This window comes from Moschus berezovskii, chromosome 8, assembly GCF_049115385.1.
Source record: "Moschus berezovskii isolate FMDL1 chromosome 8, NW_MosBer_1.0, whole genome shotgun sequence".
Taxonomy (NCBI): domain Eukaryota; kingdom Metazoa; phylum Chordata; class Mammalia; order Artiodactyla; family Moschidae; genus Moschus; species Moschus berezovskii.
In genome coordinates, this window is record NC_142467.1 from 90,733,958 (window position 1) to 90,751,704 (window position 17,747).

The window sequence follows — 17,747 nt, forward strand, 5'->3', positions numbered from 1 at the left end:
CTTTTCCCTGGGATTAACAAGTATAGCATAATCTGTATTTTTTAACTTTTCTGCCCCTTTGCTATCCATATGGCAATCTGGAAATACTTCAGACTCTTCTGCTTCTCTCTCCAGCTCCAACATTGATCCTAAGGTAAGGTAAGGTGAGGTCGCTCAGTCATGTCCGACTCTTTGTGACCCCACAGACTGTAGCCTACCAGGCTCTTCCATCCATGGGATTTTCTAGGCAAGAGTACTGGAGTGGGTTGCCATTTCCTTCTCCAGGGGATCTTCCCGACCCAGGGATCGAACCCAGGTCTCCCGCATTGTAGGCAGATGCTTTACTGTCTGAGCCACCAGGGAAGTCATTGATCCTAAGGAGCCAAAATGAAGTCTTAGTTCACTTTGCTAGGCAGTAATTCCTAGGGTTCTGACCTGGCAGCAAGCACTAAGTTGCCAGTGTTTCCAATATAAGAAGGGGACGAGAAGGGGGCCAGGTCATACACTGCCTAATTGTAGTGCTTAATCCATCATCTTAACGACTCCTTCAGGGTCCCAGCTATTACAGTGTTTTACATTTATTGACCAAGTGTTTTGAGTTAAGTGTATCTCCAGAGCTACTCTTACCTCTTCAGTGGTTTTTCTCTGCTCTTCATATATTTATCAGTCTGATCTCATCTGTCTTTAAGAATTCCTCAGGCTTTCTGGTGTAGCAATGACATCCTTTTTTGTTTTCAAAAATAAGTTCAATTACACCAAATTTCTATCAGCAGCCTTCCATATTCAACTCCCTATTTGAATTACTAGTCATCTTAAAGGTACCCGTTACTTAATAAAGAGAGAATTTATGATTTTTCCCTCAAACAAGATTTTTTTCAGTGAATGGCAGCACCACCTTACACTCAGTTATGCAAACCAGAAACACGTGTCACCTTTGACACCTCCATCTTCAAACTTCATCTGTAAATTCTGTCAATTTCATTTCCTACAATAACCATACATATATCCACTTCTTTCCATTTCCAGTGTCATCTGTTAGTATAGTGTCATCATTCCTCCCCTTTACTATTGCAGTAGCCTCCCAAAGGACGTCTATTTACCTCCACTCCTGCTTCTTCCCATACAGTAACTAATACAATCATATTATTCCCTATTTAAAGGACTTCAGCAGCTTCCTGCTGCTCTGAAGATAAATATATTTGGCTTGGCCTACAAGGTTATGGAAGGTCTTGGTCTGTCAAACCTTCTTATTATCACGTTTCCTCCTCTGTTCCCTCTGCCTGGATTTCTCTTTATTCGTCTTTCTGTATAGTTAAGCTCTACTTTTCTTCAGATCTCAAGTAAATCACCACTCCCTCATGGAAGCCTTCCGTAATCTCTTCAACTAAATTCAGTTACAGTCAAGTCTACCTCACTTCTGTAACACATCACAATTGTGTTTGAAGGCTTTGAGGATGAAGTCCAGAGCACAGGCAGAAGGATTCAACTTGGACCAGGAGAAAGACATCTTTTCTATTGAGATGGGAAGATAAGACAGATACAAATGGATGCTTATATTTGTAAGAAAGTAAGTTGAAGGAGTTCACATTGCCAGTCTTACCTGTTACTTGTTTACTACTTGATGAACTACCTTCAGCCTGGAGGTCATCTGCTACTGACTCCTATGTGAAATAAGAATTAAACATATAGCACAAATTATGAGATGGAATATTTTTATATACAATATTATAAAAACATTGATTTGGTTATTTTAAAAATGCAAAACTAATGTCAACTGTGTATCACTTTCATATTTAAAACATTTTTCAGCTTATTGATATAGATGTAATCTGATATTTAATAGTAAATCTTAAAATATAACACTGTGGACATATCCAGGGTGTCAAAAATATCCTAGTCAATAACTATTGTGGGATAAACCAGCAAAGTGAAAATGAAAGTCGCTCAGTTATGAAAATCAAAGTCACTCAGTCATGTCCAACTCTGTGTGACCCCATGGACTCATACAATCCATGGAATTCTCCAGACCAGAATACTGGAGTGGGTAGACTTTCCCTTCTTCAAGAGATCTTCCCAACTCAGGGATAGATCCCAGGTCTCCCACATTGCAGTAGGATTCTTTACTGTCTGAACCACCAGGGAAGCTCAAGAATACTGAAGTGGACAGCCTAGCCCTTCTCCAGTGGATCTTCCTGACCCAGAAATCCAACTGGGGTCCCCTGCATTGCAGGCAGATTCTCTACCAGTTGAGCTACCAGGGAAGGGAAGTCCCTAATAAACCAACAACGAGAAGATAAAGATTAATATTTTTCTGATCCCCTAGGCAAAAGGAATTTTTTCCCCTCTAAATACAAAAGCAAAATAAATAAAAAGAAAATGATTGATAAATAAGTCTAAAATACCAAAAGTAAAATAAAAGGCAAACAAACAAATGTGGAAATATTTGTTACATATGTGTGTAAAGTACAACTATCTTCAATACATAACAAATAAGTATTTGACAAAGTTACACAAATGGCCAATAAAATGAGAAAAAGTATCAACTTCACTAGCATTCAAAGAAATGGAAAGTAAACAACATGCTACTTTTCATCTATTAAATATATCTATATATCTACATCTATCTATATATATATATTTTAAGTTTCAGATAAGATGGTGCCAACTGGACAGAATGAAATAAATAAAACAAAAATTTTAAACATAATCCAACCCTTGACCCATTGCAACATATTTATCTTAGGATAACAATTTGAGGTATATAAAAACAATTTCTGTGGTAGGATATCTACTAATATTTAAAACAGCAAAACCTTGGAAACAATCTCAGCCTCTCAACCACAAAAAATAGTTATAGAAATTACAGTATGCCTATATATAAGACAAAGCACTATGCAGACACTAAAATCCATATTTTTGAAGATTATTTAATGTTAGAGAAACTTATACAATAATTTGTAAAAAAAAAAAAACAACAGTTTTTAAAGGCACAGGAAAAAATAAATAGAAGGAAAACACAAAAATTAAAAGGAATTGCTTAAATATTCTTTTTGCACGTCTTGAATCACCTGTTCCGTTCGTTCGTTCTGTTCCGTCGCACAGTCGTGTCCGACTCTTTGCGACCCCGTGGACTATAGCCTACCAGGCTTCTCCGTCCATGGGATTCTCCAGGCAAGAATACTGGAGTGGGTTACCATTTCCTTCTCCGGGGGATCTTCCCTACACAGGGATCAAACCCAGGTGTCCTGCACTGCAGGCAGATTCTTTACCATATGAACCACCAGGGAAGCCCAAACTACTGCTATACATCTTTAAAATATTTTACAGAATCCATATTAAGTACATTAGATCAGGAAGTTTTATAATATTCTAATGATAATGAATCCTGTTTCTAATTGTTAATGTAAAGTCAAATTAGAAAACATAAAAATGACTTTAAAATATGTGCTACCAAACATAACAGAATTACTAAGAAGCACTTTATATTTGTCACCACAGAAAATTAGCCAGTATTCTTAAATCTTTGACAAAGGAAAGAAAAATTAAAATGCATGGCTATGAGTCTACCAGAATCAGAAATTCAAGGCCCTATCTAAAGCCACAGCATCAGTATTTATAAAAACACTGGAAAGTTATGTAGTCTTTATTGAACAAAGATCATATTATACTTTCTTTCAGAGGTACATTAGGTACCACTAGTCTCTACACTAAGTTTATCCAAGGACCAGAAGAGAAACATACGTACACTCAATAGAGCAATCTTCTCATCCTGGGTCTCTTCACTAGTGCTATTTTCATGCAGGCTTTTCTCTCCTGTAACTCTTAACTCAGTGCTAACAAACAAACAACACAATTAATTTGTAGTGTCTGGACTTGGCTCTCCATACGCCTGATCACTGTTCACACTGTTTAGAATCTGAGAGGCTCTATGGGGTCATCATTTACCACAAGAACATAGTGCGTGAATTTTATCAACACCCAATACGCTGGGAATGCTTTCCTGGAGATTATCTCTCACTTGCCTTTAGGCAACTTGGCCAAATTTCCTTCTTAAAAAAAAAAAAATCTCTCTCTTTCCTAAGTCAAATTCCCAGTTCTGTGTTCTGAGAAGAGCCAAATCAGAACACACTATTTCCTTCACTGACTCTGGTTCTTCATTGACTCTTAGAAATGAGAGGTTATTAGGATCAAATCAGGACTGAAATTTTGAGGTGGCCAGAGGCATGGGGCTGTTACTTGTGTATACACACCTCGGTGGCCCAGAGCTGCCACTTCCCTGACCACTCCACTCAGATTTTTCCGCGATTCTCCGCAAACCACGCGTTTTGCCATTTCTTTTCAGGCCTACAGACAGGGTGACACGTTTCAGGATAAAAGCCTCAGAGGCCTGCCTGCAGGCCTTGGCGGGGGGGCCCTGGAGCTGAGGCCCAACCGCCCCCGCCCTTGGGTCTTGCCCACCCCGCATCCTGCGCCATGAGCCAGCCCCGCGGAGCTTACAGTGGGCAAAGAGATTTCGGCCGGGCAGTGACGGGGCCTCCGCCTTGGCCGGGGCACCTAGATCTGGCGTTGGGGTTAGGTTGAGCCTACCGCCGGCCTGCTTTTTGCGGGTATAGACCCCTAGTGACCACATTGCCACCCCACCGCCAGGCCCCAGAGGCCTCTTAGCCCTGGACGGCCTTTCTCGTCGTCTTTCTGCGGAACCGAGCTACAGTCCTATGGAACCAGAGTCCAGGCCTGCGGGGCAGTCAGAGAGGAACGGAAAAGGTGAGGAAAATCAAAAGGACTACAGCGCCGACCCCCACCCTGGCCTGGACCGGCCTGCCTCACTCCCGCCTTTTTATCTCCGCGGAGTCGCGCGGCGGCTTCTGGGAAGACGCATACGTGGTGGCTTCTGGGAAAACGTAGTCAGCTGGGCCCAACACCTGGTACTGATACTTGGGCCAGTCTCCTTAGCAACATTACCAGGAAGGCTATGGTAATGGAGTTTGAGGTCTCGACGAGTTGACTCACTGGAAAAGACTCTGATGCTGGGAAAGGTTGGGGGCGGGAGGAGAAGGGGACGACGGAGAATGAGATGGCTGGATGGCATCACCGACTCTGTGGACATGAGTTTGAGTGTACTCCGGGAGTTGGTGATGGACAGGGAGGCCTGGCGTGCTGTGATTCATGGGGTCGCGGAGAGTCGGACACGACTGAGCGACTGAACTGAACTGAACTGAACTGAAGCACATAGAGTCTACCCAGGGGGAAGCCTGACTCAGTGCAGGACGTTGAGAGAAGAATGAAAGCACATTACATTGACGGAATGTTTTCTGAGTACCTCAGTCCGTAGAGCCGCCAATTTGCTGTGGAGCCATGGTAACTTGAGAGTCTAACCAAGCATTAGAAGTGCTTAGATTCCAGGAGGTTTCTTCTCAGGGACAAGCAGAGTCTCTGAGCCCCGGCCTAGAAGCTACCTCCTGGACATCTCTGAGTAGCCTTGTGGTTAAGGTAGAGAGTTCCACAAGGGCTCCCCTCCTAGTGCCCTGAGGCTCAGGTCTTTTTCTGTGTCCAAAGGGAGTAACATGGTAATGACCACTCACTCCATACACTGAGGATAGACCATCTGACTGCATCTGATAAACATATTGTGTATATAATAACCATCTTCTTATTTTTAAAAAATGACATTTCACAACATTGAAACATGCTATTTGTACAGATGAAATTAGAAAAACTGAGACTTCTGTGATGCTCCAATATCGTGTATGTAAGCACACATATAGCCACAATATTTTCATAATAAAATTGAAATTTTAATTTTTTAATTCAAAATCTGCTCATAGAAAGTCTCTTATTATTAATCATTAAAACTTAACTTTGTAAAGAATAGAGGGCAGTCATTCTTACTTTATTACATATAATGCTTTGAGTCACTGAATTAGTATTTACTCAGCACCTTGTCAGGCATTATGGTAGGTCCTGGGGTACAAAAGTGAATTAGAAATGGTTCTAAATAGTCAAGGACCTCACAGTTTTGTTGTTGTATAAAGCAATTATCATATTTCAACATCTTTTCTCTAGTCACAGCCATACATGCTGACAGGCAGTCTGTAGTGTACAAGCCAGGTTTCCAGGCTCCCCTCTCTCCCATTGGAGAATGTTGTTTTTAAAAAAATTGTGGAGTTCTTAAATGAATTTTGGGAGGTATGGATCCTGGAATGTTCAAGACATGGAAATGGAAGAAATGGTGAAAAAGGAAACAGCTTGAAGCAAAAGCTGATCTGCCCTTTGGTGGCCCTATTCTGTAGAACCCTCTCTATACTGAATTACATTAGCTGAGGTGCCATCAAGTCAAGATTTATGGGAGTTAATGCCCAGGGCTTCAAAACTTGAAATAATCTCCAGTGTAATTTCTTGAGCCAAAAGTGTCCTTAGAGATGATCTGGTTGTCCCCTCAATTCAAGGGTGAGCAATTAGGACACCTGTCTTAGGTGGCTCATTAGGACAGGAGATTGGCATAGGTGGCATGTATCTCCTAACATTTGACTAGTGTGCTTGTCATGCTCCCATTCCTCCCAACACATGGCTGGGAAAGGGATGGGGGAGGAGAGCAAGGAAAAGAACTTGAAGCCTTAAGTAGCAAGGGGAGGAGAAGAGACTACAGTCAGACTTGGTCAATTTAAAGCTCCGCCTGCCCAGCCTACACAAGAAGAAAGAAATGTGTCCCCTACAAAAGGGTGAAGTAGGGCGGAGGTATCTCAACGCAGTCATGTATCTCCCTCCACTCTATCCTCAAACACACAAATGCTATTTCAAGCATTCAGTCCCAAGTGTTAAATTGAACATCTTCCATTTCCCTGTTATATTGTTTCCATATCTATACTTAGAATTCTGCTTTCAGTATTTCAGTTCAGTTATATGATTGTTTTGACTAGATTTGGAAGTCATGGAAATGCTAACTTCTATGGGCAAACAGATTCCAAATTTTTAAGAGATTTCTGAAGAAAGCTTTTGGAAAAACAGCCAGTTCATAGATATAGGATTCCCTGGAGCCCAGAGGAAATCATTCAGAATACCATTTTCTTATCAAGTGACCCCTCTCCCCCACCCAAACCCTGCAACCTGAGCTCTGAGCAGTTTCATTTATGGTACCATCCACAGGATTTAGGGTTCAACTGAAAGTCAGCTTAATTTGCTTAGTCCACAGGATTGGGAAAAAATAAGTGATAAATGAAAAGTATCTTCAAGTATTGCAGTCTTAATACTATGCAACATATGTAAAAGGGCCAAGGTATTTTTATTCAACAGACATTTCTTGAACCTCCATGATGGAACAGACTTTCTGTGCTGGGGCTACAACCACAAGCAACTTAGTCTTAGTGGGCATGAGGCAGAGGGTCAGTCAACCATGCAACCATATGGGAAGCTTCTTAGAGAAAAGGGTAGTTGAACTGAGATATAAGAGATGAATGATAGGAATTAGGGAGATTAAAGGAAAGGGTATTCTATGAAAAGGAGACTAAAATCATGATGCTTTTAGGCCACTGTAAAAAGTAGTTGGCATAACTGGAACCAAGACTCTTTGGAGGAAGGACTGGAGAAGAGACCCTGGGCCTTATGTGCTGAACCAGGCAGCCTGAACTTTATCCTAGAAACTATGGGAAGTCATTAAAGGAATACTAAGCAGGAGAGTGGCATGACCAGATTTTCAATTTAGAAACACTGCCCTGACTCAAATGTGGGTGGAGAAATTTGAGGAAGCTGAGGTGGAAACAGAAGACTAACTTTAAAAGCACTGTAATATTCCAGACAAGAGATGAGAGGGGCCCCAGATACACTAAAATCTTTGAAAATAGAGAGGAGTAGATGGTAGCAAATATATGGAGATGGCAAAATCTGCGTAATTTACACACTGCAGAATATACCATTTTAAGAGTATACCCACTGTGTATGGGTAAAGACATGGAAATACTGTTTAAGGGCCATCGTGATGGGAAATTTGAATACAATCATGTGTTCTTTTAAAATATAAAAATGAATTAAATCCTGGATACACATAAATCCAGGGCACATTTGATAACTGCAAATGTGCAAAGCAAAGGAGAGCTTCTCTGGGGGGACCATAAGTCTTCGGAGTTTGGGGGTCCTTACAAAGGATGTAGAGTATGTTGCCTAGTGATCAGCTTGATTCCATGTTCACCATAAGCACTATGACCAGTGATCACCAAATATACTAACATCAGAGGATTATGCTAAATAAATTTATAAAATAGTAATTATAAGAAACTTTGAGAAACAAAAAAATCTTTATTTTTTACAAAAGTTTTCATAAATGCATTGTATGTTTGATATGCATGCTATTATAACAAAGCAACTAAAAATATAATTACAGTTAATATACTTTTATGCATTTAAAAGGTAACTTTGAAATTTCCTCAATTTTTAAAAATTGAAAGTAGAATAAGCAATTCTTCAAAAAATATCCATTTCTCCTTCATGCAACTGCTGCAATGACTTAACAAGAAAATAAAAATAATCAGTCAAATGAATGTTTAAAAACCACTGTCACCCCATGAAAACCTTTTGTCTGGACCAAGTTTAGAAATGCTTGTCTCCAGGTAATATGTATCTATTGCCTCTGGGTTATAACGTTTATGTGTTCTCATTAGGGTTTTGTCCTCACTTGAACGCTAATTTCATTCTTACTGTGATTAACTGTAGATTCAGAGAAAGGACTGTGTAGCATACTTGAGAGAAAATTCTGACTACCGGGATCATTTTTTTCTTTTCACATATATGCTTTCTTAAAATAGAAACAGGCAAGAAAATATACCAACTTAATTCAACATATAGTTTACCAATTTTATATATAATTTTTCATTTTTCCTGAGAAATTAAGTTTGTAAGTGGTCTGTTTTCATGCAAAAATAGTTTTCCATTCTTTACATTCATTTCATAGTATTTTGTATTCTAAGTAACTATATCACATTTGTGCTTTATATTAATACATTTGGAAAATAAAGAATAATTCATTTCCTTTACTGCCAGAAACAGAAAAGATTAGAGACTCTTTGATGGGTAATACAATCAAATTAAGTGCTGACTTCAAGTTGCTAAAACTATAAAAATTGCAATGAAAAATTCTATTTTTTTCATGCTTGCAGTTTTACCTAAATTTAGAATTAAAAGTTGACCTGCTCATGTGAGGAAGACTGGGTATTTATTCCTTAGATTCCTGAGTTCTTGAGTTCCTAATATGTGAGGCTAGGCCTGCACACCACACCTGGTCAGTTTCCTCTCTCACCTGGAGGAAAATCACAATACAATACAAAGATGACTTTTATGGCAAAAGGAAAGAAAATGGTGTATGTTCTACTTTATATCTTTATAAACCACCATATCAGTTTGTAAAATGTGAGAATTACCAACAAATTTGAATGAGAAACAGAAAAAAGGCCAAACATTTAAGAACATGTTTATGCTTAAGTAATCGATTGCTGTTACACCTTTGGATTTAAATTGGATCTGATGTCCACTATGAATGTAAGTATCTTAAGTACATAGCCTTTTTCTATATTAGTTAAAGAGAAATACAAACTTTTTCTCCTCAAAATAACGTTGGGAAATCTGAGGCAAGAAGGATTTTCTTTCGTTAACACATACTGTTTCATTTCTATTTTATTAAAAAATTCAGTAGTTAAACAGAGAAGAAAATAAATGTACATGCAATATATTTACGCCCTGCTGTTTACTTTTCTCAGCACATCTGCAAGAACCTGTTTATATGCCCAAGTGTGACAATTTTCATGAAGATTAGAAAGGCTAAATAGAAACTTAAGATCTTTAAAGTGAGGAAATGAAATCTTAAGTTACCCATAATCAATTATCTCTATTATTAGGTAAAAATGGAATCAAAATAAAATCGAAATTATTTGCTTAAATTACACTGTCTAAAATCCTGTGTAAACAAAGATAAACATGAAATTTAGTTGAGTGGAAGGACAAAGGGAAACAGCTTCATTTTCTTCAAGATGTGAAGCTACTCGCCTTTAAGATAGTATGAATATCCAATTCAGGTAGCGATTTTCTTTTAATTAGTCAAATATATATTAAATATAAAAAATTAATGTTATATAGATGTGGCCTTGGACATTTTTAGTATTTGTTTGTTTAGAAATGCCTTTAAAAGTTAATGTGCATAGAACTGGGTTATTTACCATAAGTCAAATCTTAAATGCAAGCAGTGGGATTGCAGAGAAAATCCAGTAAAGGAATATGTAGAAGACTGGATAAATACATCAAACAAAACTGGGGTTGGTCCACTATTGCAAAGAGTGAAATGTATCATCTCTGGTGCAGATTCATCTAGTAAGCCTGTGTGATTATGCAGTTTCTAACCCACAGCCTTATTGACAGTATGGATTTGCTCCCGGTGAAAGGAGCTTCTGGACTGTGACCACTGCCCGTCTATTTTCAGATCCTGGCTCTACAGATTAAAACACTTTAAAGACACTTTCCTAGGGACAGTTTCTTCTTCAGAAGCAGTCTGTAGCTTGGGACTTAATTGCTGTTCATGCTGGGCTTTAATTATATGCCATTGTTGGCACCCAGGTACAAGAAGTATTTAAGCACATAATATGAGAGGAGGTTTTCGTGGGTACTTAGAAGCATTTAGAAATTTATGCGTGAAATTATTCCCCAAGAAGACAGCTATCTATAATGGACTTAAGTAGTTTTCTAGGGGTATTTTGAAGAGGTTCTTCAAACTTATGTTGTTGAAAAATTATTTTATTTGGAGATGACATCCCCTCCTCCCTACATCCTGCCTTGACAGTCTTATTGGAAGAAAGAGAAACTGTTCAGAATTATTGCCACATATGTTTCCCAGGCCTGGCATAGACGTGTTGAAAATGGAAGACTGGAAGAACCAAACAAGGAAATTTGGTATATTAATTGCTGCCCACATGAGAAATAATTCTGGGTTTCTTATCCCAAGTCTTCCCTAAAGCTCCATCCAATGCAGAGTCAACAGACATCTTTCATAATACATGTGGTAAGACATCCATGAATATACACACACTATCCTTGAAATACTTGTATATTACATTACTTCTGGGTAGTTCCTAATATTTTAATAAGCTTAATAAATAAGGAAATGGATTGAAAAGTCTTTGTAAAATATTATGTAAATATAACATTTGTTTTAAGAATGTTTGAATTTGCATTCATCATAAATAAAAGTAAAAATTGGACAGAAAACGTTTTCACACCAATAATAAGGATTATTATGTTTAAAGAAATGAAGTTATGTAGCTATGAAGTTATGTATCATGTCTGTTTCAGCAAGATTCTGTATTAGTTTTCATTGAAGTCTGATTTAATTGTGATTTTGACCATCAGTTATCGAATAAGGCAGCCCATCTTGCCTCAATATTTGCCATACCTGTTTACTATTTCAAAAATAATTAAGTACAATGTATCAGTTATGTTTTTCCATTATATTTAATAGAAGTTCTGTGAACATTGAGAATATATTACTTTTAGTGGTACACAGTTCTTAAAAAAAGTCGATTTTTTTACAATGCCACTTGTGATATTTTTAGCAGCTTGCTACAATATCATTGTAATAAAAATAAAGTGTACTCAGTGATGAGAGAGAAAATATTGTTAAAGACCTCTAGAGACAGGAAAAGGCTCAGTCATAAGGTCACGTGCTTTTCATTTTCGACTGTATCATTCTGACTTGTTACTTTCAAGAACTATAATATTGCTACATTGTCCATATACCCAGAAGAACTTTCCTTGAACTTCACATGGAGGTTGAGTAAAGCTCTTCTATTTGTTTTTTGAAGTGCTCTCTCAGCTCAGGTCTCTTAGCCTTTAGGGTCGGTGTCAGCAAGCCATTTTGAACTGAGAACATATCAGAATGGATGTGAATGGCTTTAACCTAAAAACCAAATGCAGAATACATCTTTATCAGGAGTATAACACAACATTCATAGCATACACGGTAGAAGTAGACAGGCATACGGGAACAGAAATATTGATACAAAAACAGGCCTATTTAAAAAGTCAGAGTTACTGTAACAGCATGTCAGCTTATTTGATATATCTGAAAGTCACCTCATCCCCTTCTTACTCCTCCATTTAGCCAGTCAACAGAAATGAATGAATTCCTTACTCTGTGCCAGGCACCGAGGGCACAAAGAGGAATCACGAGTGCCCCTGCCCTTGGGGAGTGCACACCGGCATCCAGCAGAGCAGACACACTGGGCAATTATTAGAGAGAACGGAATACACAGGAAGAAGGGCACCTAACTCAGGGAAGCCTTCCCAAATTAGTGGAGTGTTAAAGAACCAGCAGGAGTTAACCAGCTAAGAAGGAGAGGTGGGTGAAGGGCATTTCAGGTAAAAGCAACCCCATGAACACAGCTACAGGAGTGAGAAATAGCAGAGTATGAAAAAGGAAGTCCAAGTGGTTTCTTTTGTAGTTTCGTGAAATAGGAGGCCAAGGAGGTGACAGATGAAGCCGAATTGGTAGATGGGGCAGCTTTAGAGGAAGATAGTAGGAAGGCACTGAAGATTTTTATACAGGGCAATAACACAGCTGAATACACATTTTATAAAGTTCTTTCCAAGAGAAACGTGAACATGGTTTTTAAGAATGTTAAGACTAGAAGCAGGGAAACCAATCAGAAGGATCTGACCAGTCCATAGGAGAGAAGATAAGGGCCTACGCTTAGAGTGGTGGCAGAGACAGAGTCAAGTAAGCAGTTCTAAGAGAGATTCAGAGAGAAATGAGATGAAATAAGGAAGAGGCAGTTTTGAGGACTCCCAGGCTTCCGGCTTGGAGGGCTGCATGGAAGATATGTCATTCACAGGAGGAATATAAAACCTAGGTGGGACATGATGAGTAAATGTTAAAAAAATAAAAAAGTTCTGCCAGAAAATTTTATAGCAATATTGGAACGAGGAATGGAGAGATCAGGTTTAGTGTCACGGTGCTTATTTCCATGAGGCAGATCCCAAGGCTCCTCATATAAAGTCTCTTTGCAATGCTGAATGGGGGGGCCAGAGAGATAGATCAACTATTCTGGGAAGGCCTGGGCAGGCTCCTCTCACGTGGGATTCCAGCTGAAAGGGTCACTGTCAATTCAACGAGAACTTTTATCATCTGGGCTTGAGCTGAATCCTGGAATGACAGTCTCTCCAAAAAATTGTATCTTGGCTGACAATTGGGTCTACCTTCAGTTATTTTGTTGACATAACAGATCCATATTATTAAATAGCAAAGGAATCACTATGTAAAGACGTAAAAAATTAAATGTGCTAAATACTCATATACTTTCACTTGCTGTTTCGCTGAACTGATCATTTATTGAGCAACTACTATGTGTCAGGTATGGTATAAGGCACCAGGGATACAAACAACAAGACACAGTCTCTGCCCACATGGGCTTACAATCTAATGAGAGATGCTGCCACGTGAATATTACTACTCTAGGGACAAGCAGTTGTCCGTTGCTTTGCTAGTATCATTCCCCATCTTCCATGCTAATAAAACCAGGTTTTGTTTGGGGCAAAATTGGTCTATATGTAACTATAACAATCCCATTCCCTATTTCCAAGCCTCCCTTGAGACTAAGCAGGTAATCATCAGATCCATTTTTGGCTACTGAGAAGGGAAAGTTTTTGCTTTCCTCATGAAAGTTTCAGATACACCTATTTCTACCCACTCCCCTTTTTTCCTTCCTTGAATATGGACAATGTCCAAAGCTGTAGCAGCCACCTTGTGACCATAAGGTGATATGCCAACATACCCAGAATGGAGATTGGGAAGAAAGACAGAGTGCCTAGGGCTTTGAAGACCTGTACCTGCCTTGGACATCTTATCTTTGGACTTCTTATGTGAGAAAACTACAAAAACACACCCTATGCATGTAACATACTAAGGGTTTTCTTTTAGAGCTGACTGCATTTCTGACATAGCACCTAACCCAACCCGGGTCAGGATTCACTGGAAAGGGATGCTTGAGTTAACCTCTGAAGGATAAGTAGGCTTTGGCCAGATGACGATATCAAGGGGAAGGGAGAGGCTGCTCTGTGGCTCCAGTAATGGGGGTGTGGGTTACAGAAGCCAGGAGAACAAGAGTGCAAGGTCACAGGAGAACTGTTACTTAAAATCCATGGACACAATCAGGAAATGACTTACTTAAAAAAACAAAACAAAATACTCTCACCCATTAGGATGGCTATTATCCAAAAAAGAGAAAATAACAAGTGTTGGTGAGGATATAGATAAATGGAATCCTTGTGCACTGTTGGTAGGAATATAAAATAGTGCAGCCACTATGGAAAACAGTATGGCAGTTCCTCCAAAAATCAAAAACAGAATTACCATACAACCCAGCAGTTCCACTTTTGGGAGTGTGTGTGTGTATCCAAAAGAACTAAAAGCAGGATCTCGAAGAGATATTTGCACATCCATGTTCACAGCAGCATTATTCACAACAGCTAAAATGGAGAAGCAACCCAAATGTTCACGGACAGATGAATGGATAAGCAAAAGGTGGCAGAGATATATGGTGAAATTTTACTTCACAAAGGAAGGAAATTCTGACACATGCTACAACATGGATGAATTTTGAGGGCATTATGCTAAGTGAAATAAGCCAGTCATGAAAAGATAAGATACCTAGAGTAGTCAAAGTCATAGAGACAGAAAGTAAAATGGTGGCTTCCAGAGACTGGGAGTAAGGAAGGAATTAAGAGTTACTGTTCAATGGGTAGAGTTTCATTCTACAAGATGAAAAGAGTTACAGAGATGGACAGTGATAATGGTTGTACATTATCAATGTACTAATGCCACTGAACTACACATTTAAAAATGGCTAAGATGGTAAACTTTATGTTATGCATATTTAACAACCAAAAAAACTTGGGGAAAAAAAAATCAATGCATGCAAATAGTCGCAAAAAATTCAACATGTCAAGGATTGTTTTCAAAATCTCTGATGCCAATTGTCTAGTGTTCTGGCAGGTGGATACTGTGATGTGACAAAGAATTCTATGCCCAGAAAATTCTCCATTGCATTCACTGATTTTTCAGATCAAAGACTCAATATTCAAAGAAGACCCCTAAAACAGCTACACTTTCTACTTCTTAAAAAGCTTTCAAGAAAAATTCTAACAAATTCTGGCATTTTTTAAATGCATGCTTGTAATTTAAAAATGTGATGATTTTTAAATGAGCACAACATTAACAAATGAGATTCACCTTTGTCTCTTAGAAATTTGTTCAAATGAAGGATTCACTTTTGCTATAGAAAGAATAGCATTTTAAGGGAACCATGTGTGGTGAGAAGGGAAGGACAGGATTACACTAAAACTAAAGCTAGCATTACATGTAGCAGCTTCAACTTTACTTCACAGTAGAAATCGGAAGGATTTCTACTTGGATATCCAATATAAATAGGCGGAAATCTGAGGCTCCTGCCCAAAAAAGAGGCATTATCTAATGTTTCAAAATTTGTAAAGGTCTTTGTAATAAGTGTTTTGTTTGAAAATTCCCTCGTGATCTTGATATTCAAAGAAGCAAGTAAGTAAGTTGGTTTCTGGAGTTGGTATGTACCCTCTGGAATATACTTTTTTCCTAATTTGCTTTTATCAAACACAAATCATCCTAGGGGATCCAAAAGTCACTGGAAACAGGTCCCAAGGGAGATGTTTTTGGACCACAGTACACTGAGAACCAGGGGTTCTGCAGTGGCCACTGCTGATGGGTGTGTGGAGGTGGACGTGTGGAGGTGGGGTGTTGACAGGCAGGGGTGGGATGGAGTTGGGGGGAAAGCAGGGGTGCATGAAGGTGGGGTGGGGGAGGGTAAGTGAGGGGGTTGGGTTGAAAGTGGGGGTAGAAGATAGGCTCTGGCTCAAGCCCTAGATCTACTAGAGCAGCTCTGCTCTTATGTCTGGTACATGTTATCTAAGTTCTGCTACTTAAGTTTGGAAATCACCATTTGATAACAAGACTAGTTAGCATGAAGAAAATATGAACAAAATCCAAATAAAACTTAATCCAAGATACAGTGATTTAACTTAGCAACTCATGTTCATTTCATGAAATGAAAAACTGAAAAAATGACAGAGCTAACATCCTGAGCTCCTTTTGACAGAAACGGTATCACGGGAAGACTTCTGACAAGTGTAAACAATGTATCCACCTTCTTCTGAAAATGAAAATAATAACATAATTTAAAAAGGAGATGCCAATGCCAAAATATTAAGTTCCACAGTGTCCTTGCAGCCTGGGTTTCAGCTTATCTGCATTCCTAACAGCATGTGGAGAACATGTGCAACTGAGACAAGAGTCTACATTCACTACAGGGACTTGGGTGGACACCTTTGAAAATCCAGCAGTGATAAGCAGAAGCTTCAGACCGTACAGTACGGGGAAGATGACTCTCACAGGGAGAGTTACCAATGCTATTATGCTATTAAGACAGTAAGTAGAATGTAAAAGAAACATTATGATCTTAGGAAGAAAGAACTGCATCAGCTGGTAGATTCTGAGTATCTGTCAAACCAGCTACCTGCAGCAAGCCTAAAGTGCTGACTGGGGCATCTGCAGTTTAGTGTGGCTCTCCACAACAGTCTCTTCCTGAGGAGAGGAAACAAATGCAGTCTTGCAGGAAGCCAAGCAATATGGCACTCAGCTCGCCTTTCAGCCACTTAACAAACAGATCAAAGTGGCACTGCTGCCAGTCCCTGCTCCAGTCTGACCTACGGCCCTCAGTCTATTTAAATCCTTCCATGAAAATACCTGAACAAATTGCTCCAGTAACTAAAAATCTAATCAGTAATTGGGAAAAAATGAGTCAAAACAGTTCTATAGCTAACACTGACCTTAACTGTGGGTCACCAACCTAGGTTTTTTTTTTCCCCAGAAAAAAAAATTTCTCAAAACTTACCAATTTTCATTTTTTATAAATAGTTACACATTTTCTAATAAAACCAAATTGTTGAATTGTAGTGGGGAAAAAAGGGATAAGTCTTTATTCTCCCATTATGCCTAATACAACATAAAACGTGTCTTCCAGTTGGCAATAAACAAAGTTTTTGTTGTGGAAAGAAGGAAGGAGATACTTGTTAGCTCCCTTTCTGAAACTATACTGTTAACAGTGATTTCATATATATATATTTTTAATTTAAAGACACTGTAACATTTATATTTCATATTGGAATATAATGTTTCACAAGTGTCAATTTATGCCAACTCACTAAAGCATAGAAATTTTCATAATCCTGAAAAATCATTTAATGGAATTACTCAGTGAAACACTTTAACACACAATATTGCCTGTAGATAATATATACAAAATAAATAATTTAGGACAGGAAAAAATTTTTTTAATTTAATTAATTACGGAAATGCTCCATGTCTGATTTAAAGGCAAACCGATTAGGTAAGTATTCATTTCAATGACAGAAAATACAGTAAAAGATATTTAGCAAGGGCTCTGTAGTCAGGATTTGAAAAAATCTATTAAGTTTCAAAGTTCACTTTGTATTTATATGCCTATATAAACTAATAAGCCATATAAATATCAAGAAAATGGTTAATTCATGGTTCAGTTCAGTTCAGTTCAGTTCAGTCGCTCAGTCGTGTCCGACTCTCCGCGACCCCATGAATCACAGCACGCCAGGCCTCCCTGTCCATCACCAACTCCCGGAGTACACTCAAACTCATGTCCACAGAGTCGGTGATGCCATCCAGCCATCTCATTCTC

The 17,747-nt window shown here is 38.7% G+C and overlaps 2 protein-coding genes across 3 annotated transcripts in view; both read right to left on the reverse strand.

Annotated features, from left to right (window-relative positions):
* MEIKIN (meiotic kinetochore factor) overlaps nucleotides 1-4,609 on the reverse strand; it is a 176,209-nt gene extending 171,600 nt beyond the window's left edge. The window contains exons 1-4 of the mRNA XM_088838829.1: nucleotides 4,477-4,609; nucleotides 4,230-4,323; nucleotides 3,725-3,812; nucleotides 1,580-1,640 (exon numbers count right to left, since the gene is read on the reverse strand). Coding sequence (XP_088694955.1) covers nucleotides 1,580-1,640; nucleotides 3,725-3,812; nucleotides 4,230-4,323; nucleotides 4,477-4,609 — 376 coding nt within the window. The remainder of the gene's footprint in view (nucleotides 1-1,579; nucleotides 1,641-3,724; nucleotides 3,813-4,229; nucleotides 4,324-4,476) is intronic.
* A 3,655-nt stretch (nucleotides 4,610-8,264) lies between these two features.
* ACSL6 (acyl-CoA synthetase long chain family member 6) overlaps nucleotides 8,265-17,747 on the reverse strand; it is a 64,542-nt gene continuing 55,059 nt past the window's right edge. For both annotated transcript variants that reach the window (XM_088838828.1, XM_055430110.2), the window contains exon 21: nucleotides 8,265-11,908. In XM_088838828.1, coding sequence (XP_088694954.1) covers nucleotides 11,771-11,908 — 138 coding nt within the window. In that variant the 3' untranslated portion in view covers nucleotides 8,265-11,770. The remainder of the gene's footprint in view (nucleotides 11,909-17,747) is intronic.